General features: G+C 40.6%; 1 protein-coding gene across 1 annotated transcript in view; it reads right to left on the bottom strand.

Moving 5' to 3' along the window:
* Positions 1-11779: 11779 nt before the first annotated feature.
* mei4 (meiosis-specific, MEI4 homolog (S. cerevisiae)) overlaps positions 11780-25933 on the bottom strand; it is a 47033-nt gene continuing 32879 nt past the window's right edge. The window contains exons 4-5 of the mRNA XM_052536038.1: positions 21780-21911; positions 11780-12130 (exon numbers count right to left, since the gene is read on the bottom strand). Coding sequence (XP_052391998.1) covers positions 11906-12130; positions 21780-21911 — 357 coding nt within the window. The 3' untranslated portion in view covers positions 11780-11905. The remainder of the gene's footprint in view (positions 12131-21779; positions 21912-25933) is intronic.

Genomic DNA, 25933 nt, shown 5'->3' with positions numbered 1-25933 from the left:
GGGAACATGAATGAGTACAAAGCATTGTGCTATGCTTTCTGACACGTAGTAAGAGCTGCCAAACTCTGATACAGGGAACAAATAGAGTCAAATTTCAGCTAAATGACTCCTGACGCATGTAGCAGGGACTAAGGACCATCTGTGTTTTTGGAAATAAATCCTCTGCAGAGGTTAAAAGCAGATGCGTTGCTGGCTGATGAGTGACGATGAGTCTGCCAATCCGCCTGTCTGGTAGCAGCATTCAGAGCAGCGATAATAATGTAATCACCGTGTCGGAGGACGGGGTTTGGAGGGCCCTAAAGCAAGTGAACATCAGGAAAGCAGCTGGACCTGATGTCATGTTCTAGTTTCCCTCACATCAATAGTCAAGAAGGTCTTTGAGAGACTAGTAATTAACTACTTTTTCTTCCCCATCCCTAATACTTTGGACCCTCTACAGTTTGACTATTGCCCCAATAGATCAGACAGCAGTGGCCCTACACTCCTCTTAAGATCAGTGGAACCCCTGTGGAGAGGGTGAGATGCTTCCAGTACCTTGGTGTAAACCAAATCAGTGGCCCTGACTTGGACTACCCACCTTCAAATACAGGTTAATTAAGGCAGGCAAAGACTGTACCATCTGTGACAGCTGAGGGAATTCAGGGTCTCACCAACAATCCTGAAAACTTTCTATTCAGGGACCATAGAAAGTTTATTAACTCAGTGTATCTCAGTATGGGAACAGCTCCAGTCAAGAATGCAAAGCCCTGCAGAGAGTAGTGCGCTTAGCTGAACGCATATAAGGGGCTGCTCTTTCCTGATTGCTGGACATCTACTTCAAACGCTGCAAAAGCAGAGCGGTTAAAATCTTTAAGGACTCAAACCACCCTAGTAACTGACAACCATGTATAACCTGCTTGCACATTTGTCTCTTGTACATTCCTGTGTATCTTAATATTTAAAGGGGGGGGCTACAATGGTGTTTTGTGTATTCAGAGTTGTTCACAGTGTTAAAGAGATGGATTCTAATGCCAAACATGCCCAAAGTTTTAAATACGTATGACAGAGAATTTCTGTGCTGAAAATCTTACTTCCGGGTTGGTACAAGTTTCGGCTGTTTTTTTTTTTTTTTTCGATCATGGATCTAATGACGTAGACGATGGTGGAACACCTTATATGAGCATTTCTCTCGGGAAAGCATGCCCGCGGACATGTTGACAATGGGAGAGCGAGACATCAACGCACTTCATCTGGAAATCGTCTGCAGCACTGCATAGGATTTGTTTGAGAATGTCTTCAAATAAGTGTACTTTTGGATGTGAGGGAAAGTTTACCTTGTTCAGCTTCCCAAAGAAACCAGCATTACACGAACAGTGGATGCAGTTTATTTTTCTGGGGCAGCAACAGAGTGTAGCAAGTGCATTTGTGTGTTCTCGTCATTTCAGTGATGGCACGCCTCCAGGAGCTCTGCTTTTTCCGGAGAGAATTGGAAAGCTGTATTTTTCTTTTACAAATATGATAAAACTAAAGACTTTTTGGAGATATGAAGGATGCAGTAGGTACTCAAGATTAACATGATATCAGGTGAAACTGTGTATGTTAAGTACCCTTTAAGTCTATAGTATACTTTCATGCACATTTTATTTTATATTTTATTTTTTTGAATTTTATAGTTTACTTTTATTTACTTCTTACATACCTATATTTATGTGTTTTTTCCTTGGTGTTGTATTTTTTAATAATTGCACTGTCCATGGAGCGGACCTGATTCACATTTCACTTCTGGTTATATATACTCTATAGAATCGTGTATGTGATGAATAAAAATCTTGAACCTTGAATAATTTTAGTTCCCAGACACTGAATATTTGGAGAACGTTCTTGTAACAAAATTCTGTTAGTTGGGTAACGGTCTTAAATTATTCCTTTCATATTTCTCCTGTGGCTTGTATAGTGAAAAACTTGAGGAAAAAATAAACGCATTTTGCATTAAACACTTTGTTTTTAAAAATCGGCACATGAAATAAAGCTGCTCTTAATTTTTAATTTATGACTGCAGTGTTAATAATAATTCATTGTATAAATTAATAGACCTGTTTTAATAATAAAAAAAGTACATTTAAATTTTAAATGAGGAGTGAGCTAATTGCCTAAACTTTATTTATCCTCACAGCGCGCCATGCGGACTGCAGCCACTTGATGGTCAGTTCTATTAATAGTCAATCAAAGCTTATTCTCAAGGCTCTGACAGAGACCTGGATAAAACCAGAGGACACTGCTACACCTGCAGCCCTCTCCAATAATGTTTCATTTCCCATCTTCCCATCTTCAGGGTTAGCATCATCTGAGGTCCCCTGAGGGGTTGGCATGATCTCTTCTCAGGTGTTCTGGATCCAGACTGGAGCTTGTGTAAATCCGTGCCAACCCCTCTGCCCCTTTGTTATTGGATGTTCTCCGCAAACATTGTTCTAAGCTCAGAGCTGCTGAAACAGTGAATACTACTGACCTTAATGTGCATCAGTCACTTCTCTCTTCTTTCTCTGCTAATGTTTCCACTGCTAAAAGGACATACTGCCATACAATAAACAATTTACCTAACTCTCACACTTCTTTGTCCTCCTCCTCCCACTCTTGCATCAACTCTAAAAGCTAACGACTTTGCCATGTTTTTATTAATAACTGAGGCAGGAGTCTCCAAACTCATCCTTTCTACTCATCCTACTACTTGTCTGCTTGATCCTATTCCATCTCATCCCATTCAGGCCATTTCTCCTGCAGTTGTCCCTGCACGCACTCATATCATTAACATCCCTTTATACTGGTGTTTTTCCTTCAACATTTAGGCAGGTTTGTATAACCCCACTACTTAAGAAACCCACACTTAACCCATCTCATTTGGAGAACTACAGACCAGATTCCCTTCTTCCTTTCATTGCAAAAACACTTGGAACAAGCTGTGTCCAATCAAGTCTCTGCCTTTCTCACACAGTCTCTGTCTACATGGCATCATTAGGTTCTGTCATGCAGAAACACAGCTTTTCTTATCACTGCTATGCTGATGACACTCAAATCTACCTCTCATTTCATCCTGATGATCCCATGATAGCTGCTCGCACCTCAGCTTGTCTAACAGGCATTACTTGCTGGATGAAGAAACATCACCTTTCATCACAATTTCACCATCTAGTTAGGCACATCAACCATAACTAATTCAATAACATCTAGAAACCTTGGAGTTATTAATTGCTGTTCAGCTGACTTTCTCAGACCACATTGCTAAAACTGTCAGGTCCTGCAATTTTCCTCTATTCAATATCGATAAGATCAGGCCCTTTCTTTCAGAATATGTTTCACAACTCCTTGTTCAAGCTCTTGTTCTGTCCATGCTGGATTATTGCAATTAGGGGTGTGCCATATCATACCATCCATGATAATACCAGTATACATTTTTACATGATATAAAAGTGTCATATCATGATACCAATGATATAGCAGCATGAATACATATGGTGGATATACGTTTCCTAGCGTGGACAACACCATCACAAACCCAAGAGGTGTGTTCGATATGAAGCAGCACTGCTTAGACTGATCAGTATATGACAACAAAATATTGTGTGGGGTGTACTAGTGCATATTTGAGTGCACACCTTAAAATAGGCATATCTTTAGTGAACCGATGTGGAGAGAAGGGGCCGGTGATTTCAACTGACTGCCTGAGGCCAGCGTAAATAGACTGAGGCATTCAAAAACATTCAAAACAGTTTAAAGCATTCAAACAGAAGATGCAGAAAAACTCAACTAAGAGTTTGCTCACCGAGTTCGTTGCGCACACAGAGAATTAGTGTTGCACGGTGCACCGATACTTCAAAAGTATTGCGATTCTCGGAAATTAAAAACGTCACGATACCTAAATATATTAGTATCGATACTTCAAAGAATGAATGCGTTCCAGATTTGTAAGAGACGTATTTCATGTTGGTGTGTGCAACGCACACTTCCAGTGCCTCCTTATGGACGTCTGTGTTTTTTCTCCTTATACACGCAGCAAAAAAGCACAACCGTAAGCGACATGCCTGCATTAGTGGCTTTACTAAACTGATTTGGCTTTACTAAAATGTGTGCATAATCGCATGCTGATTGCTGATCGAGATTTACATGCTTGGCTCACTGACCCTGTATCATACCTGTCAAGTTTTGGATTTGAAAATAAGGGAAATTTTCCAGCACCCATTGCGAGCAGTCCCACCACCCCAACAAAGCTCCAGTATCCCTTACATTTTAAGACAAGTGTTATAGCCCAAATTAAAACACAAAAGGGTATATATGAAGAGCATTTATTTAAAGGCTTATTTGCATATTTTCCGTTAATTTAACATTGCTTGTCTTTACATTTACATTTTATTTTAATTCCACACATTCTTTTCATTTCATATTGCTTTTCTTTAACAGTTTTTCTTTTCATTTCACATAACTTTTCTTTTACTCTTTTAGTGAGTTGTTGTACCAATTTGTTGCAGACTTTGCATTCTTTAAAAAAGTAAATTCGCTGTCCCATTTATCACGGTATTTACACATGGGTTTTGGTTTTTTGGCAGGTGTGCCTTCACTCTCTATTGTAGCATCCATCATCCGTCTCTGTTTTTTCTTTTGTTGTTGTTGTTTTTCCCACGTTATAACTCATGTCATCTGACCTCACACACCCCTCGCGACAGGCTACTACAGGTGGGAGTTATCGCGAGACTAGTGACAGAGCTCAGATTGGGAATGTTTTTATTATTATTATTTTATTAATAACGCAGGTAAAAAAAAAATAATAATAAAAATACGGGAGACTTACGGGAAAATACTAATACGGGAGGACGGCGGGAAAGAAGGGTAAAATACGTGACTTTCCCGGCCAAAACGGGATACTTGACAGGTATGCCCTGTATACTCATTCATTTCGTTCATAAACGAGATGTATCAGTTTAATTCATTTACGAATGAGAAGATCTCTCGATCTCGTTCAGTGCAGGGCGGATTCGTTCACTACATTCAACAAATCACATGGTCCGTCACATCTTGAGTAACTCTTTGACAGGATGAAACAGTTCACAGAGCTGTTCACGAGCTGTGCATGCGCTGCTAATAGCGGCGTGCTCGCGCGCTACTGTGGACTGGAGGGAGGAGCTTTAGTGAACGAAAAATATGAGTCTAGTAGCAACGTATCTTCCGTGATGTCCCCGATGCGCGGGTCTGGGTGGGGAAAGAAATGTTACTTTATTTGCGGGCTGGGGCGGGTCAAATTATTTCATGAACGCGGGACCCGCGGGTTGAAAAAAACATGCGAGCAAAAGTGATACTGTGGCCGCTGGTCCATGGCTGGTAGAAAAAGATGACGCTCAATAAAGATTACGCTCATTAAAGTTCACTGGCTGAGTTTTCTCCTCTGAAAGAAAAGGTTGCACAACTCACAGAAATTCAGAATAAGTTACAATATCTGAGATACTGCTGCTAATTTTTTTTTTTTTGCTTTTTTTTTTTACTTGAATGCCATTGCTTAAATTGATATTATTTATCTTCTGACATTTAATCTTCTGAGTTCAGAAACATTGTTTAAATATAATCGCTGTTCATATTTTTTTATTCAAAGTTCAGAATCAAGATAAGTTTATTACTCTTATGTTTCTTATGATAACTGAAATAATGCTGCTAAATGTATTTTTCCTTTACCTTTAATGTCAATGCTCTATTTTATTTTTTATATTTTTAGATTTCATATTTTGTTCAAATGTTTAATATATCTGCTGTTCATATGTTAATTTATTAGTGTGTTATATGATTAGAATGTTGTCCCGGTTTTAAAATAAAGCACATCAATGATATTTGAGAATGTATTTTCCCTTTACAGGAAAAGTATCAAAAAAGTATCGAAATTGCAATTCTTGACTAGGTATCGGTATCGAAATAATAATTTTGTTATCGTGACAACACTACAGAGAATTGCACAAACACCACACCGAGCTCTTCTTCACTTCCTCTCATGCGTGAACGAACTAATACACCTTGCTGGTTTAAACATACAAGCACAGCAAGACATGAAAAGCGTAATTCAGCACCCACACCCCCGTCTCGTCTCTTTCTTCCAGCGTGTCTTCCAGTTTCCCTTTTAACCGGTTTCTCTAGTCCAACTACTGCAATCAGACACAGGTGTTCATCATTTTGCACTTAACCCATTTACTCTCCGCTCGTCTCCCAATCTTCTCTGCTGCAGGACATGCTGAACCACACACCCCTCGCCACATACACCTCCTCCTCTATTCCTTGAGAAAAAAATTGGCTACAGCCATCTGTACACCCGGCCTGTGGATCAACTTGAATTTAAAGGGCTGAAGTGCCAGATACCAAAGAGTGATCTGCGCGTTGGTATGCTTCATGCGGTGGAGCCACTGCAGGGGCGCGTGGTCCGAAGAGAGGGTGAATTCCCGCCCCAGGAGATAACAGCGGAGGATGAGGACCGCCAAACACTCCTTCTCAATGGTGCTGTACATAGTCTCTCTCTTAGAAAGCTTACCACTGATGTACAGCACTGGTCGCTCCTTACCCTCTACCTCCTGGGCCAGGCCCATTCCCAACCCCCTGTCCGATGCGTTTGTCTGCAACAAGAAGGGGAGAGAAAAATCAGGAGAGTGTAAAAACGGTCTGCCACACAGAGCAGCCTTTACCTGGGTGAAAGCATGCTGACACAGCTCCGTCCACTGGACCAGATCTTGAACTTCCTTTTTAGTGAGATCAGTCAGCAGGCTGGTAAGGTCAGAATAATTAGGTATAAACCGTCTATAATATCCTGCCAGCCCCAGGAATTGTCTCACCTCCTTTTTGGTCTTGGGCCTCAGACCAGTCGCAACTGCTGCCGTCTTATTAATTTGGGGACGCACCTGTCCATGACCCAAGTGGAAACCCTGATACCAGACCTCCACGCGCCCAATCCCACATTTCTTCGGGTTTGTCGTTATCAAGTTCTTTATCTTTCGGTGTAAAATAACGTAGTCTGGTTCCCCGATTATACAGCCTACTCTGCTTGTCCTGGCCTGTAACAAATTCTCCATAGAGAGCTGCCCCAAAGTTTGGAGTTTTGTTTGCAGGTCCAGCACATGCTGAATTTAATTTTTACTATCCCAAGCCTCTCTCAGGAAATCCAAAACCCCACGGGGCTGGCGCCCGTAAAGAAGCTCGAAGGGGGACCCCGTGGAGGCTTGCGTGACGTCACGCACAGCGAATAATAGGGGTTCCAGCCATTTATCCCAATTTTTGGTGTCTTCGTGAACAAACTTTCAAATCATGGTCTTCAACATGCGATTAAATTGTTCCACAAGCACGTCCGTTTGTGGGTGACAGACATTGGTATGCACCGACTTAATGCCCAATAATTTCATAAAGTTTGTGTATTGTATGTGATATCAATTCTGTGCCTTGATCAGTGAGGATCTCTTTTGGGATCCCCACTCGGGAGATTATCTTAAAGGGGGGGTGAAATGCTAGTTTTCACTCAATATCCTGTTAATCTTGAGTACCTATAGAGTAGTACTGCATCCTTCATAACTCCAAAAAGTCTTTAGTTTTATTATATTCATAAGAGAAAGATTTTTTCCCGGAAAAACATGACCGGCTGGAGGCTTGACGTGTGGGCGGAGCTAAAGAATCACGAGCGCCAGTAAGCTTTTGCGTTGAGAGCGTTTGGAAGTTGTGACATTACCGTGAGGAAAAAAACATCCAAAACAAACCATGGCTAACAGTCAGATTCAGCGTATATTTATGATCCAGAATCAGATCCAGAGGCTGAAATTTAAAGGGGGGTGAAATGCTATTTCTTGCATACTGCGTTTTTTACACTGTTAAAGAGTTGGATTCCCAGCAACGACGTCTCAATGTGGTATGTCCTGAATCTGTATATATTTGCTTAGCGGTTTTGGAAAATGACTGAGTTCCACTTTGTCGTCTTTTTTTTTTTTTTTTTAAGCTGTACATGTGCAGTTTGATGACAACATGTTGTTTACTTGATGTGCTTACGCGCCGATAGCTAAGTTAACAACACAGAGATATTTGAAGCAGTTTTACTCACCGCCTGCGGTTCCAACACACGATCGTGACCCTTTTTCGTTGGGACTGCATCATCCTTAAGAAATAAACGATGTGCAAATCCGGCGTCAAACTGGGCCTTGTTTGTAAAACAAGCATCTTCGAAATGCAGGGAACAAACAAAACCACTTGCACAACTCCGTTGATGCTCTGTAAAAATAAACTCCATCCACTGGTCCCTTAATGCTGTTTTTTTTTTGGTAATCTGTGCAGGGTTGTCTTGCCCTGGCAACCAAAAACACACTCCTTTTGTGACATTTCGGGACACTCTCGCTCTGATCAGTGATTATCTGTTGTGCTCTCAGTGCTCTGCTATACGGGAGCGCGCGCTCTTCCGGCAGAAGTGCCCTTAGGACCCATATAAGGAAATTCCGCTCCATCTAACGTCACACAGAGTCATACTCAAAAAAAACTTTCCGAAACTTGTGACAAACCGGAACGTACAACTTAATTTTTGAAACTTTGTCCATGTTTAGCATGGGAATCCAACTCTTTAACAGTGTAAAAAAATCAGTATGCATGAAATAGCATTTCACCCCCCCTTTAAATAGGGCCTCCGCAACACTTTTTGAAGAAATGTTGCAGCATACCACTGCCTCTGGGTATAGCGTTACATAATCCAGAAGGATTAAAGCAAAGCGATGCCCTCATGCTGACCATTCTAATGGCCCGATGAGGTCCACAACAATTCTCTTAAAGAGGACCTGCATGGGAGGAAGCAGGCACAATGGCGCTTTTGGGGAGGCGGGGGGATTCACTAACTGACATTCACGACAAGCCATGCACCAACTGCACACATTCTCGTGAATGCCCGGCCAAAAGAATTGGGCCATTAAACGGTTGAATGTTACATCCTGTCCCAAATGTCCTGCCATAGGATTACAATGAGCCGCCTAGAAAAGCTTTTCCTGACAGCTTTTCAGAACTAACAACTGGGTTTTATCTTCTTTAGTCTGAGTGTCTTGGGTCACACGACACAACCTCTCTTTTGAAATGGCAAAATAGGGATACGGAGGGGGCCGTACCTGCTGGAGAGGCTGCTCGTCGATAGAAAAGATTTGTTCAAATGCGTTTTTCAGCATCTCACCAGAGGAAAATCATCACACTCCGGGAGAATCAGCCTCTCGGTAGCATTCAGTTCCTCTGGCACAGAATCGGTCTATCGTGGCTCCGCATCTCCTGCCTGCATGGCCACCTCCCCTCCCTGCTTTCTCCGCTAAGAGACATCCTCACACAAATACCCTAATAACTGACTAAAAGCTGGCCAATTGGTCCCCAAAATTAGAGGATGCCTGAGGTGTGGGTTAACTGCCACCTCCACTTTATTCTTTTGACCCAAAAATTGAATAGGTATGAGCATCAAAGGATACTTCACCACATCCCCGTGTATGCGCTGCACACAAACCATGCAGCTATTATCCAATGCCTCCGACTGAATTAGGCTTTGATGGATCGAGCTTTGGTTACATCCTGAATCCACCTGTTTTCCCACGGAGCACAAAATCCAGCACAGGCCCACCCCGCCATCGGGGCTGCGCTCGGGGGGAAGGTTCCCATGAGACCTAAGGGACAGGTTTAGAGGTAGAGGGTGAGGGGGAAGCGAAAGACGACCGAAGGCAGGGCTTCGCCAACCTCATGGCACACCACCATCTGGTCCTCCGCCAGTTGGATGGCCAGGTCTAGCGACGCCAGCCAGTGGCACTGGACCCACTGCGTGGTGGTCGGTAGTAACCGAGTGACGAACTGTTCCAACAACACACGATCGATGATTTTGTCAACGTCGCTTCCCCCGGCCAACAGCCATTTGAAGCACCCGTCCTAGAGCTGCTGAGCAATCACAAAGGGCCAGCCCTATATTGTCTGCAGCTCATGACCTGGGCAATCAGCGCTGATTCATCGGCGCTGGTTTCTGCAGATCACAAGCTGATTGCCCTCACCTGTCGCTTGTTCCCATTTTTCCTTATATTCCCTGCTGTGTCTGTCCCTTGTTGTCAGTAGATTTCATGTTGACTTTGTGACTGTACTGCATGTCTGTTTCCTTATCTGTTTTCTGCTGTTGTGCTCAGGACGTCTAGACGAGGAGTCTTTCGTTGGCCGCGTGCCAGAGATCCTCTGTCTCCTTTTTCCATGTCCCGTTGGGCATTGCACCAGTGGTGGTTTCCACAGCCTGTGTCCGCAGGTGATTGTACGGTCGGCTTTCACAAAGTACATGTTCCTGAATCAACATCCTTGTTGATCCTGGAACAACATTCCAATCAACTAATCAGAATTGAGATATAACTTTTCAGAAAATGTGTTTTTACAGGCTTACAACCAGAGCTAGGTGCTTCTACAGTCTTATCAATCAGCTATCATTTCCCACTGATTTTAGGAATAAATTATGGGTTTTGTTAGGTTTAGGGGTAGGGATTGGGTCAAGTCTATATTTTTGTACAATAATGTTGATCCAGGATCATCAGAAGATTTTTATCCAGGAACATCTTTCTTGTCAAAATCACAGTGACCAGGGTATCACACAATTGCTGCACCGACTGCCCTAAACTCAGTGCTTTTCACCCTCACTGCGCCTGCACGAAAATAGAACTTAAACTATTCAATCTTTAATACAGCAAGAAAGAAAACGAAAAGAGGGATATCTTTTGATAAAATAATGTTATCACGGAAAATGTGAACCATTGTCTATCATTTTGCAATTAGTGATAAAGACAAACACGTAGCAAAATTATATTTCAGTTTCAGTGCATACCACATAAACAATGTGCAAACTGCATGAGCGTTATGCCCGTGAAGACATTTTAAACTCCAGTAACTGACCGAGCGGTCGGCATCTGATGCTTAACAGCACATATTCTTAGAAATGAGAGACATTGGGTATCGCCTTCATTTAAAAAAAAAAAAAAAAAAAAAAAGGCTCTTATGGCTGATACAGGGCCTACGTAGTAAAAAACAACAACGATGACAGAAATGAAGTATTTCATATTAAACAAGTTTTATATTTTCATTGATGACTGATTATTACAGTGTTTGGACATAGGCTACTTTAGATGGAATTTTAATTATAGGCCTATTCATTGTGTAATAGGTCTATATCTAAATGTTTTCAATAATTTTCAATTAAGAGCTAGCTAATTTAATCATTTATGTTCCGCACGGCAAATTAATTATAGTAGACCTATCAATTTAATAATGCAAGTACCATAATAATAAAAGTAAATGGTAATAATTTATTTCATCAATTGGAAATGCCAAATCCTCTCGATATCATTGATAGCTAAAGCTTTTTTTATTTGAATTTTTTTTAAAGATATCTCTGGCTATCGTATGGTAAGCAGACCATACAGTGTCATGGTCTGGTTAACTCAAGTATGTCACACGTACAGTGTGAGCACATAAATCATGAAGCTTTGACTTTACATTGCATGTAATCTGCTAGTACAGTGCGAGTTGGTACCTTGATGAAATACTACTTATAATAATTATAATAACAATACAATTTCTTTTTGAATAGGCTTTAAAAACTAATTTTCAGCTCCCATTACTTTCACCTTTATTTTTCTATGTCAAGTTATCCTTCAGAAATCATTCTAATATGCTGATTTGGGGTAACACTTATTTTAGTGTTACACTTTACAGTGAAATCAACTTATGAAAACAGACTTCCAAAGAACACTACAAAAACTGACTGGCTTAAAATTTATTAATTAACTTTTTTTTTTTTTTTAATTAAGACACTTCATGTACAGTTAAGTGAACCCTGTAAAAGGAGCAACGGTTTTAAGAAAGACTGCAGCAAGTCTACATCTGCTCATGTGTTTTTCACCCTGAAGAGACCTCCGATCCGCCACATATACAGAGAGAACAGGGGGAACTCATCTGCAAGAGGGAATGCTTTGGTTTCCAGCTGGATCACAAGCTCCTTGTTTACATTATAATCATTGTCCTGGGCAAGATGTTCCAGCAGCCAGAACATATAGAAGGAATTTTCATAGCGGATCCATTCCAGCTGATGCTGCTGCTCCTCTTTGGACTTCTGCACAAAACAAAACCCTATCATCATTGCGTCATTATATCCAGTATGTATGCACATACAGTATTGTTCAAAATAATAGCAGTACAATGTGACTAACCAGAATAATCAAGGTTTTTAGTATATTTTTTATTGCTACGTGGCAAACAAGTTACCAGTAGGTTCAGTAGATTGTCAGAAAACAAACAAGACCCGGCATTCATGATATGCACGCTCTTAAGGCTGTGCAATTGGGCAATTAGTTGAAAGGGGTGTGTTAAAAAAAATAGCAGTTTCTACCTTTGACTGTACAAACTCAAAACTATTTTGTACAAACATTTTTTTTTTTTTCTGGGATTTAGCAATCCTGTGAATCACTAAACTAATATTTAGTTGTATGACCACAGTTTTTTAAAACTGCTTGACATCTGTGTGGCATGGAGTCAACCAACTTGTGGCACCTCTCAGCTGTTATTCCACTCCATGATTCTTTAACAACATTCCACAATTCATTCACATTTCTTGGTTTTGCTTCAGAAACAGCATTTTTGATATCACCCCACAAGTTCTCAATTGGATTAAGGTCTGGAGATTGGGCTGGCCACTCCATAACATTAATTTTGTTGGTTTGGAACCAAGACTTTGCCCGTTTACTAGTGTGTTTTGGGTCATTTCAAGGGCATGTCCTCTTCAGCATAGGGCAACATGACCTCTTCAAGTATTTTAACATATGCAAACTGATCCATGATCCCTGGTATGCAATAAATAGGCCCAACACCATAGTAGGAGAAACATGCCCATATCATGATGCTTGCACCTCCATGCTTCACTGTCTTCACTGTGTACTGTGGCTTGAATTCAGAGTTTGGGGGTCGTCTCACAAACTGCCTGTGGCCCTTGGACCCAAAAAGAACAATTTTACTCTCATCAGTCCACAAAATGTTCCTCCATTTCTCTTTAGGCCAGTTGATGTGTTCTTTGGCAAATTGTAACCTCTTCTGCACATGCCTTTTTTTTAACAGAGGGACTTTGCGGGGGATTCTTGAAAATAGATTAGCTTCACACAGACGTCTTCTAACTGTCACAGTACTTACAGGTAACTCCAGACTGTCTTTGATCATCCTGGAGGTGATCATTGGCTGAGCCTTTGCCATTCTGGTTATTCTTCTATCCATTTTGATGGTTGTCTTCCGTTTTCTTCCACGTCTCTCTGGTTTTGCTCTCCATTTTAAGGCATTGGAGATCATTTTAGCTGAACAGCCTATCATTTTTTGCACCTCTTTATAGGTTTTCCCCTCTCTAATCAACTTTTTAATCAAAGTACGCTGTTCTTCTGAACAATGTCTTGAACGACCATTTTCCTCAGCTTTCAAATGCATGTTCAACAAGTGTTGGCTTCATCCTTAAATAGGGGCCACCTGATTCACACCTGTTTCTTCACAAAATTGATGACCTCAGTGATTGAATGCCACACTGCTATTTTTTTGAACACACCCCTTTCAACTAATTCAACTAATTGCCCAATTGCACAGCCTTAAGAGCGTGCATATCATGAATGCTGGGTCTCATTTGTTTTCTGAGAATCTACTGAACCTACTGGTAACTTGTTTGCCACGTAGCAATAAAAAAATATACGAAAAACCTTGATTATTCTGGTTAGTCACATTGTACTGCTATTATTTTGAACAATACTGTAAGTGATATATGCCAGAACTATTTAGAAAGCAAGATTAGTGGATAGCCCTACGGTCACATGCATAATATAAATTTACATAAATTAACATCCTCAACATTGTGTTCTACAGTATGATTGCAAGTGATATTGATTTAATATAAAATGATGTTCTATTTACAAGATTTGGGAGGAGTGCGTCAGATACTTAGCCTAATCAACACAGGTGGCCACAATCAAGTAATCAATACCATAGTATAAATATCGCTGACTTACCTCTGTTCATTGAGGGTTTATCAGCATCCCTCCTCCACCCCATCTCCCCACTTCGAGTTCACTTTATAACCCGGCCAGCACAACAAATGCGCATACTATACCTCAGCTAATTAAATTGTAAGCGTGAACTCGTGAAACATAGAAATCATTAATATCCAGTAACTTATGTTTTAGACCAAAAAAATAAATAAATCTGTACAGTAATTTCTTCTCCACCAGGAAAAATAATTAGAAAGGAAGTCAAAGTTTTGCATGCCACCAAACACATCACCAAAATTGGTCAGTGAACAAATATAGGTAGAACAAAAAATAGACAATACTGTAATATTCAGGACATCAGAGGTCATGCCAAAGTCTAAATCAGGTTGAGGTCAGGAATCTGACAGGGCAACATCAGAAAGTGTTTACCTTTCTTTTAAAGCCATTCTGTTATTTAAGTCATAGTGCTGGCGAATAACCCAGCACAGGCCGATAAGTTCTAAATCACTCTGATGTAATTAAATCATCATTCACATGGTGCAGCTGATTGGTTTCTTTTCGCATCAGCACCCACTTAAACATGGAGCATTGTAGCTCAGTCATCTGTTCAGCCAAGACTAAACACATTAACACTAGGGCTGCAACAACGAATCGATTAAATTGATAAAAATCGATTACTAAAAGAGTTGGCAATGAATTTCATAATCGATTCTCGCGACGCATAGACATTTGATAAAAAAAAAAAAAAAAAACTTTAGTTGAGCAGAATGAACACACTCGCTCTCTTTCACGAACTCATCCAAGGTGTGGGAGCATTTAACACTAAATAAACAGGAAAAAGTGTGTTGACTGCAAAATATGGCATGGCAAGGGGAGCACCAAGGCAATGATCCAGCACCTGAAACGCAAACATGTTGGGAGTCTTTGATGAGGAGGAAGGGACTTCAACAGCAGGGTAAGTCACTACAGAATCCTACTTTTGTTTCGCTTTGAAGTGAGGAACGTAATGTCCCTGTTGCTGGTGTTTACTCGTTATCCAGCTTTTGGAGCAGTATAACAGAATGGGCTGGATAATACTTGTGTACAGTAGTAACAGAAGATGAGGGGCAATGTAAAGGGAATTTAGTTTTCGTAGAATATGCAGACGCTGTTGGGAGCGTTTATGGATGTCCTTTATGTGATAATCAAAAGTGAGCTTGTTATCCAGGGTGAGTCCAAGATATTTGAATTTCTCCACCTGTTCTATCCTGTTGCCATGAACGGAGATCTGACTGAGACTGGGTGCATTAAAGAACAGTTCTTTTGTTTTCTCAACATTGAGATGGAGAAAATTGTCTGTGCACCAGTGTGTAAAGTGTGATATCATGTCGTGGTAAGCAGCAATGCTAGTGTGATCGTTGAGGAGAGCCAGGATTGCAGTATCATCTGAGTATTTGTAGTATGTTGTGATGGATGAAGGACTAATACAGTCAATGAAGGACTAATACAGTGTAGAGTGTGTAAAGAAAGGGAGAGAGGACACAGCCTTGAGGAGCTCCAGTGTTGGTTATGGTGGTGTCCGATGTGACAGACCCTATCCTCACAACCTGTGGCCTGTTGCTCAAGAAACTGTGAATCAGATGGATGTAATGAGGTGCAACGTTGAGCTTACGTAGTTTTTTAATAATCTGATAACGCTGAATTGTATTAAAAGGTGAGCTTAAGCGAATTCGTGTCATGGGGGCTTCTGCCAGTTGAGTTCACGCAGCATTTTCAACCACTATTTTTATTCAGATAATTTTCTAAATATTACTGTTATCGTGTCATGCAATGTAGTTTTAAAAGTATTTCATGCGAGAATGTAGTTGTTTTAAACTCAAAAATCTGATTTTTTGAGGTTATCTATTCCCATCTTTGCATTGACTTAACATTGAAATCACTCGCGCCAGACGCTCTGTTCGCGTCTGGGGTGAACGCACCATACGAGTTGGATAGTGTTCGGTTTATTGTGCAGTAACTTTAGGCCTAATATACAGTTACAGAGATTTGCACTAATGGCCAGGTTTCTCTTTGTTTCTTTTAACTCAAGTTTAAATTTGTTTGTCTTAATTTTGTACTTGAATTTTATTTTCAATATTTATTTTTATATGTTTTTATTTATATGCATATCATATGGCAGGCTGCAATCTATTGAGTTCAAATAAATACAACATTTTCTAAAATACTAGTGTTTTTATTCTTCAATCAGTTAATAAAAACATCTTATATATTAAAGATGTTATAGGACATAATAGCGTTATAGAACATAACAAATAACGTCACAGTTACTTTGCTGAGTAACTAATTACTTTTACAATGTGGTAACTGAGTTACTAACTCGATTACATTGTGGGAGAAGTAATTTGTAACTGTAACTAATTACTTTTTTCAAGTAAGCTGGCCAACACTGATGCTCACACCAATCCGTTTTGGTGTATGTCCTTTTAAATGAAAATTAGTTACTGCACACCAACTCCCCATCATCATCATGTCATCACAAAACACGTACTGCTGCCATGGCAACCGTTTAGTGTATTCCTTTGGGAAATTATGGGAGCGGGATACTTACATATTTCAACATATTTTTCGCCAATAATTAGCAAAACAATAATCAGTGACAGTACAGCCACAGCCAAACATATTAACACACATACTGAATAAACATACATGCAGCCAAACTCCAAGTGCCTATTTGCCAAATAACAAATATAGAGCAAGTTTAACACTGGCTTTGAATGTTCTATTTACCATGACTTATCTCCCGTCGCTATCATATGCTGATACTGTCCTCTTATATGGTCTTGTATTTTTACGTAACATTATTTTCAGACTTTTAATTGTTAATACTTATTTTTTTTCATCTGCAGCTTTGCCTCGTTTAGTTGGTCTTATTCCCTCATTGAGGAACAACTTTGTAGCTAATCCTGCTTTGTACTGTCCTGCATTGAAGTGATTTGCGCAAACAAGCATGTTTTTACTTATGGTTTCAGGGGGATTTCTAATAAAAATAAAATAAGTCCTCTTATCTTTGCTTCTCTGAGGCTGGGACTCTAAATAAAGATGTTTGTTTCTCTGTACGGCCAACGACGGAACATTTATTTTTTCTGCAAACTTTTGCCATGGTGTCAGAACAAGTACACCCATGAGTACTCTGCTGTTGCTTGCAAAAAACAACAATGGCAGCTGAGCACCGTGGGTGAAAACATGCAGATTAATGGGCAGTAATATTATAAGAAGAACCCCTTCCTACTTCAGAAGGGGAGAGAAATCTGATCTGCTTATTTTCTCACATGCCTGCAGAGAAAGGCTTATCAAACCAAACTTACTGGATTCTTCTTTTTCAAGTTTTCTGAGTTGGAACAAAAAAAGAAAAAGTAAGATTTTCATCCAATGAACCCTTTGAAGAGGAGTGTTCGAGACAGAGGGGTAAGCATGTAAATCTTTGGCAAAGTGAGCATGGAAAAGCATGAGTGATGGAAGCAGAAATTGGGTGTTTGGTTTGGTCACACCAGAGGTGTGGGCGCAGCTAGAGAACGGAGTGAGAAACTTTGTGCTACTGTGCAACAAGTGAGTCTGTGAGCTACTGTGCTCGCATGATTCTGCTTTGGAACGGAGGGTGAAAGTGAAGGAGTTGAGCAGTGACCTGAAAGAGTGGATCATACTTACCTGGCGCTGGACATCATGTTGATGTTAGAGTGAGAGCTGTAGGGAAATGCAAACACTCAAATTGGCTGCCGGCACAGGTGTGTGCTTTTGGATTATACCACACTGACTGTTCCCAGGCCACGCTGAAGAAGCAGCTCCTGTTGCTTACCTGAACTTCAAAACACTTCAAGTGTAGATCAGCAGCACTGGGTACAAACTCAACACTCTCATACTACACATTCTCACACACACCAGGCCATGCTAGTTTACAAGCCTTGCACACACTCACACTGTCATGATTCTGCCCTCTTGTCCTTGATTTTCTTCTAGTCTTGAGGCAGGATCATGACAGGCCCGTGTTTTGTGTACAAGCACATGGCCTTGTCTTTGGGCCATGTGCTTGTGTTGTCTCGTTTCCTTGCCCCGCCACCCTTGTTATCCTAGTTTTGTCATTATTGCTTTACCTGTGTCACCTGTTATGTTATGAATAGTCTCCCTATTTCTATCCCCTTGTGTTCACTGTCCTGGGCGGTTCATTGTTACTCATTGTTGCACTTTGAAGAGACGTTGTGAGTCCTGTGATAGTCTCTGTAGTAAGTGTTCTTGTGTTAAGAGTCTTTTGTTAACAGTTAGTTCCTAGTCTTGTTAAGTCATTTAGTCTCTGCCGTAGTCGTTGTTTTCCCCCTCGTGGGTTTTGTTTTCCCCTTTTTGTCCTCAATAAACCCTGTGTGTTGTGCATCCTGTCTGTGCTTGAGTTCATCCCCTAACCTCCACGTGACAGAATGAACTGCCAAAGAAAGAACTCAGCAGACAGGATGTCCCCCTGAACTTCAGCGACAATTGGAGTTCCGTCAGCAATGCTGGTTGTCGTCCCCCACTGACAAGAGGAGGGTCTGCCCTCCATTATCGTCCCAGGGTTAGTGGATCCTGAGAGACTATGCCCGACTATGGGAGAGTGTCTCCCGGGAGGAGCCGCTGGTTTCCCCCTCGAGATCCCCACCTTCTACCAAGCTGCCTGTGATCGTTGAGGGTCGTCTCCTGTCCGTTGCAACACAGGGGGATCAGGCACATCCCTCCCCGAATTCTGAGGAACCTCCCACACCCATCAGTCTCCACAAGCAAGGGAGACGGTTCTCGTGGGAATCTGCCTCGGAATCCTCGGCGTCAGAGTCAACCCTGCTCGAGACTGAACTTCCCCAACCAGTCACAGACCCAGCTGCGGCCTCTGCACCGCGACCAAGGAGAAAGAGGAGGAAGAGGGGTTCTTCCGGTCCTCCGTCTCTGTCTGATCCCGAGCCAGCCACAGTGAGCGCTGATCCCGAGCCAGCCGCAGTGAGCGCTGATCCTGAACCAGCAACAGAGAGAACTGAGTCTGAGTCAGCAGTCGTGAGTGCTGAGGAGAGAGACGCGGCCGACTCTGCTGCTGAAGCAGTGTTGCAGTCTGTTTTGGCTCGTCAAGAGATGCCAGTTGTCATTGCTGCCAAGACCCTGTCAGAATATTTGTCTCGCCTAATCCAGATCCTAGAAGTCCCCGCCAGACCTGTCTTGTCCCCAGACCTCGTTCCTAGAGCCGCAGTGAGTGCTGATTCCGAGCCAGCAGCAGTGAGCGTGGTTCCAGAGCCAGTTTCTGTCCACGCCGATGTAGGGTCCAGAGATGTTGTTGAGTGTCCAGAGGTCACTCCTGTCATGTCCACAGATGTTGTCAAGTGTCCAGAAGATGTTGTCAAGTGGCCACAGATCACTCCTGTCATGTCCACAGATGTTGTCATGTGTCCAGAAGATGTTGTCAAGTGTACAGCGATCATTCCTGTCATGTCCACCGATGTGGTCAAGTGTCCAGAGACCACTCCCCATTAGGGCTGCACAATGTGTTGTTTAAGCATCGATATTGCGATGTACAAATCCACGATAGTCACATCGCAGGATGTGCGATGTAGGCTGTCGTAGTTGATCCATTATTCATTAACTGTATGGGCCAAAGAGCGCGCGCGAGAGAGAAAGCGCGAGCGTGCGGCCAGCGACACACTAGATGCATGGTGCAAGCGTCTCAGCTGCGTGGCGTGTCCGTTTTTAATTCGGCTCCCATGTTAACAGGTTAAAGCTTGCAGACTGCCTGCGTGAGATGCGCGTCTCAGACGCGGCGGAAAACACGTGCATGCTAGAAATAGAGCCGATGCCTATTTATATTGCACCTGTCACCGGCCTGAGAGAGAGAGCCCCGGCCCCGCTCAATGTCTTCAAACAACACGAGCGCTGTCTTGCTCTCTCTCCCTCGCGCATATTAATCAATTGACACCATGGTGTCGATGTTTAAATCATTTAAAATGAGAATGTAAGTGTGCTCACTCCATTTTTGTTTGTAAGAAATGTTTTTTTATTTCATATCGCAATATATAATCGCAGAAAAATAAAATATCGCGATGTACATTTTTCCCAATATCATGCAGCCCTACTCCCCACCCTATACCACCCAGACCTGCCCGGACCCCTCATCGTCAGCCTTCGTCCCATCCACCTAAGACTCCTGCCATATCCACCCACCCTGGACTTCCCCCAATGAGCTTTGTTGTCCCCTTTTTCCTATAATAAACCCTGTGTGTAGTGCATCCTGTCTGCGCCTGAGTTCATCCCAAACCTCCACGTGACACACACATACAGTTAAAGGGGGGGTGAAATGCTCGTTTTCACTCAATATCCTGTTAATCTTGAGTACCTATAGTATAGTACTGCATCCTTCATAACTCCAAAAAGTCTTTATTTTTATTTTATTTATAAGTGAAAGATAGTCTGTACCGATTTTTCCCGGAAAAACACGAGCGCCTAGAGGCGTGACGTGTGGGCGGAGCTAAAGAATCACGAGCGCCAGTAGGCTTTTGAGTTGAGAGCATGTGGAAGCTGTGAAACAGATCCAGAGGCTGAAATTTAACAAGAGCAGCATCAGCAAAGGCGATATGCTATGTGGTATGTACTGAAACTGTATATATTTGCTTAGCGGTTTTGGAAAATGACTAAGTTCCACTTTATGTCGTCTTTTTTTTTTTTTTTTTTTAAGCTGTACATGTGGAAAGTGCAGTTTGATGACAACATTGCATGTTGTTTACTTGATGTGCTTACGCGCTGATAGCTAAATTAACAACACAGAGATATTTGAAGCAGTTTTACTCACCGCATGTGGTTCCAACACACAATCGTGACCCTTTTCCGTTGGGACTGCATTATCCTTAAGAAATAAACGACGTGCAATCCGAAATGCAGGGAACAAACAAAAACACTTGCAAAACCCCGTTGATGCTCTGTAAAAATAAACTCCATCCACTGGTCCCTTAATGCTGTTTCTCTTTTGGTAATCTGTGCAGGGTTGTCTTGCCCTGGCAACCAAAAACACACTTCTTTTGTGACTTTTCGCGACGCTCTCGCTCTGATCAGGCTGTGCTCAGCCTCTCTCTGCTCTGCTATATGCCACTCAGGACCCATATAAGGAAATTCCGATCCATCTAACGTCACACAGAGCCATACTCGAAAAAAACTTTCCGAAACTTGTGACAAACCGGAAGAGGTTTTTTTGGAACAAAAATACTCCTTCAAACGTACAACTTAATTTTTGAAACTTTGTCCATGTTTAGCATGGGAATCCAACTCTTTAACAGTGTAAAAAATTCAGTATGCATGAAATAGCATTTCACCCCCCCTTTAACTTTGATTTTTGCATTTCAAACGGAGCTGATCATTCCCTAAATTTATGAAAATGTACTCACAAAGATATTTGTTAAAATATACCTGAGACTATCTGTAAGTGGAAGCAAGCATGACTACAGCTACAAGCCATTACCGCTTCCTTAATATTTTTGCACTTTGAAATTCTTTAGTTTTTGTTGAGCTACCTGGAGTTTAATTAACGGGTAAAAACACGTTTGGTGCCCAAACTAAAAAATAAATCTTAAAATCTTTCATTCTGGACGTCAAGTTCACCACCGTTACAACATTACACCAACAACACACTTTGTTTTCAATCTATTAGGATAAGGAAGTCCCTCAATAGGAACATTTTTTCTTTGGTAAAAGGTGTAGTGTTGTGTAACCTACCTCACAGGCATCCCAAAGCTGCTGTGCCAGCTGAATGATCAGAGACATTAGGAGTTGAACAAATGCAGTTCTCACAGTGGGACTTCCTCCCAGAGCCAGCAGGCACTCGGACAGCACGTCATTGACTGAGAACTAAGCAGAAGGAGACCAAATGTCAGATTGATCTGCCTCTCTCCAGAATATACAGTAATGAAACTGACTTGGTTTGTGAACTCTCCAGAACAAAACATAATATAATCATTCAATTTATAATAAAGTAGACTGTGAACACTGGATATACAGTTTTTCAATAAAATAAAATAAATACAGTAAATGAAAAACATTCTTAATCCATATACAGGGGAGACTTGCTGTCGTTTCCATTAGCATATTAGACATTTTAAAATTAAAAATTGTGCATCCCTAGTTGTCATTGTTGTATCAGATTATCTAAATTACATTAGCTATAGTTATATAGCTGATGTCTGTTAATAGCCAACAATCTTTCATTTACATGCTTGGGTCATGAAAAGATTCATCTCCTATTTTGCCATATGATGATGTAACTCTGCCATAGCAACACCTAACTTAATCACTTGCATTTTATATCTTATAAACTTGATTCATTTTCATTTATGGTTTTCATTTAGGGTAAATGTACCCACTAAGCCCACAAAAATCTAAGTTAAGTTGTTTTCATACAGGTGCATCAATAAATTAGAATGTTGTGGAAAAGTTAATTTATTTCAGTAATTCAACTCAAATTGTGAAACTCGTGTATTAAATTCAATGCACACAGACTGAAGTAGTTTAAGTCTTTGATTATTTTAATTGCAATGATTTTGGCTCATATTTAAACTGGTTAAATGAACAAATCTCAACAAATTAGAATATGGTGACATGCCAGTCAAATAATCAACTCAAAACACCTGCAAAGGTTTCCTGAGCCTTCAAAATTGCCTCTCAGTTTCACTACACAATCATGGGGAAGACTGCTGTTGTCCAGAAGACAAATCATTGACCCCCTTCACAAGGAGGGTAAGACACAAACATTCATTCCCAAAGAAACTGGCTGTTCACAGAGTGCTGTATCCAAGCATGTTAACAGAAAGTTGAGTGGAAAGAAAAAATGTGGAATACAAAAAATGCACAACCAACTGAGAGAACCGCAGCCTTATGTGGATTGTCAAGCAAGATAAATTCAAGAATTTGAGTGAACTTCACAAGGAATGGAACGAGGCTGGGGTCAAGGCATACAGACATGTAAGGGAATTTGGCCACAGTTGTGGTATTCCTCTTTTTAAGCCACTCCTGAACCACACACAATGTCAGAGGCATCTTACCTGAGCTAAGTAGAAGAAAAACTGGACTGTTGCCCAGTGGTCCAAAGTCCTCTTTTCAGATGAGAACAAGTTTTGCATTTCATTTGGAAACCAAGGTCCTAGAGTCTGTAGGAAGGGTGGAGAAGCTCACAGCAAAGTTGCTTAAAGTCCAATGTTAAGTTTACAGTCTGTGATGATTTGGAATGCAATTTCATCTGCTAGTGTTGGTCCTTTTGCGTTTTATGAAAACCACAGTCACTGCACCTGTTTACCAAGAACTTTTGGAGCACTTCATGCTTTCTTCTGTTGACCAGCTTTTTGAAGATGCTGATTTCATTTTCCACCAGGATTTGACACCTCAAATCAGAAAAAATCACCTGCTCTGTGTGAAAGCAACCACGTCCCGGAATTGATTACCGAATTGAACCCGGGTCGGGGACCTAGTAACATTGCGGTAATCGATCCGGAACGAGCGCTGTGTGAACAAAAGCCAGATCTAATTCCGTATCGAAGTGATGACGCGCGTTATCGCGTGACTCTTTTACTGGCTGTTTTGAAGGAAGATCAACATTCGCGCTGAAAACATATGTGCAAACTGTAATGAAGCAGAGATCAGTTAGTTCCTCACTTTCCGCGCTGATGCCGAGATCGTTTGCTTGCTTCAGTTAAAGTATAACATTACATTACACGTCACGCGCTGATGTCACGTGTCGTTACGGGATCTTCAAGGGTTGTGTGTGAAAGCACGCACATATACCGGGTCATCACTGGCAGTGTGAATGTGCCAAATCTAGTGACCAGGGAACAATTACAGGAACACTTTACCCCTGTATTTGCCGGAATGGCAGTGTGAAAGGGGCTAAAGAAACCTGGGATTCCACCTCGGGAGTGCCACAAACTGAACACCTCCATGCCACGCCGAACTGAGGCAGTAATTAGAGCAAAAGGAGCCCCTACCAAGTATTGAGTACATGTAGAGTAAATTAACATACTTTCCAGAAGCCCAACAATTCACTAAAAATGTGTGTTTCTTATGAAGTATTGTAATTCGAGTTTAATTGAATTGGTGGGGTTTTGTTAAATTTGAGCCACAATCATCAACATTAAAAGAACCAATGACTTAAACTACTTCAGTCTGTGTGCAATTAAATTTAATACACAAGTTTCAAAATTTTTTGAAATAAATCCAAATTTATTGAGATGCACCTATAGATATAAACATAAGAAAAATAATTTGTTAAAATGCAAGATTTCACTCTCATTTGATGTTTCCTTTTTTATAATTAGTTTTAAAATATAAAATTAAAATATTTTATGAATAAAGTCAGAAGTCAGGCATGGGCTTAATGTACTTTCTAAATAAGCCCACATCATGACTGATTCACAAAAATATTAAAATGCATTGATTTTAAATAAGTAAAACATCAATATATTTAATTTGAGCAAAGGATTAATTTTATTTTATTTTTTTACTAATGTTTGCTAGCACTAATCACCTTCACCAATAACATTCAACATGAAAAGCATACAGTATGCAAAGCAGAACATTTTGTGAATAAGAAATGCAACCTTTTGGAATTATGACTATTTTGTTATTTTGGTTACTGAGCTGATTTTATTGTTTTAAGTTTCTGTTTGTATAGGTTCTACTTCCTTGTGGTTTTTCAAGTACCCTCTAGGTTTTCCCTGCAAAGGATAAGCATGCGCTCAACATCTTCAATCAAATTATACACATTAGCAGTAGCTAAATAGGGTGTAATTTGTAGGCCTCTCCGTAATAAGTTATTTAAGGTAAAAGGTTAAAAAGAACTGTTAATAAACACTTTCACTCAGAAAATTGATCAATGTTTGTAATTGGAGGGATTTCTCATTGAAAAACATCAAGTGGGCTTAAATGGTTCCACAGTGAATATTGAAACAGATAAGGTGGGCTTAAACGGTACCCCAGTGAGTAATGGTGACAAAAGAATGATTTCCTTTAAAAATGAAAAATGTTTACAAAAATCTGCAAAGTACTTAAATATATTGTGGTTTATGCATCATAGTCATTTTCACTGTACCCACATTAAGAAAATGTAATTTATTTATTTTTTTTAAATCAAGGTAAGCGGGCTATAATTTGCATGTGTTTTGTGATACTGTACCATTTAAGCACACATTTAAAAACAGTTAATTCATCATATTATGCTTTACATCATTTATGATGCATTTATTTGTAAAAAAATTAAAAAATACAAATTGTTTGTAGTTCACATGCTTAATTTGTTGGCAGTCTATCGTTCACTAATGGTTTGACCTTGAGATTAGCTGTGTGGTTTGTAGATTTTTTCTTTCTAAATTAATGTGAAAATCATCTTGTTTACTCACTTACAAAAAAAATATATATTGATTTAAATTTTCTAAGACACTTTTTGTTTATAAAAGTCATATGCTAGTAGGCGTCAACTATCATGAATATCATTGGGATTTACACCTGAGAAGACAAAGACCCGCATAATGAGCTGCATAATTTCGCCTATCTTTCATTAATTCTTTTTTCCGGTGGATCGTCTCATTCTGTTTGTGACACTGTACCCTGCAAAACCATGCCGTTTTTTCACTACCAAGACGCAGTTTCTGACCATGAGTTATTCCATAACGGACACAAACAGTTCTGTCGCTGAAGGATTGAAACGTAAACAAAGGAATTATGATCCATATTATAACGTTATTGCTTCGTTGGACTAAATGTGTTTCATGAGATGTCGTTCAGTGGACCCTTACTTTCCTAACTAAACCGGGTTTACAGCTGTGGATGTGTTTATGACTCGTTATTTAGATTTGCTTAGATCTTTATAATGATACATAGATTGT

Source organism: Carassius gibelio, chromosome A20 (genome assembly GCF_023724105.1).
Source record: "Carassius gibelio isolate Cgi1373 ecotype wild population from Czech Republic chromosome A20, carGib1.2-hapl.c, whole genome shotgun sequence".
Lineage (NCBI taxonomy): Eukaryota > Metazoa > Chordata > Actinopteri > Cypriniformes > Cyprinidae > Carassius > Carassius gibelio.
This window is presented reverse-complemented; position numbering and strand designations above follow the sequence as displayed.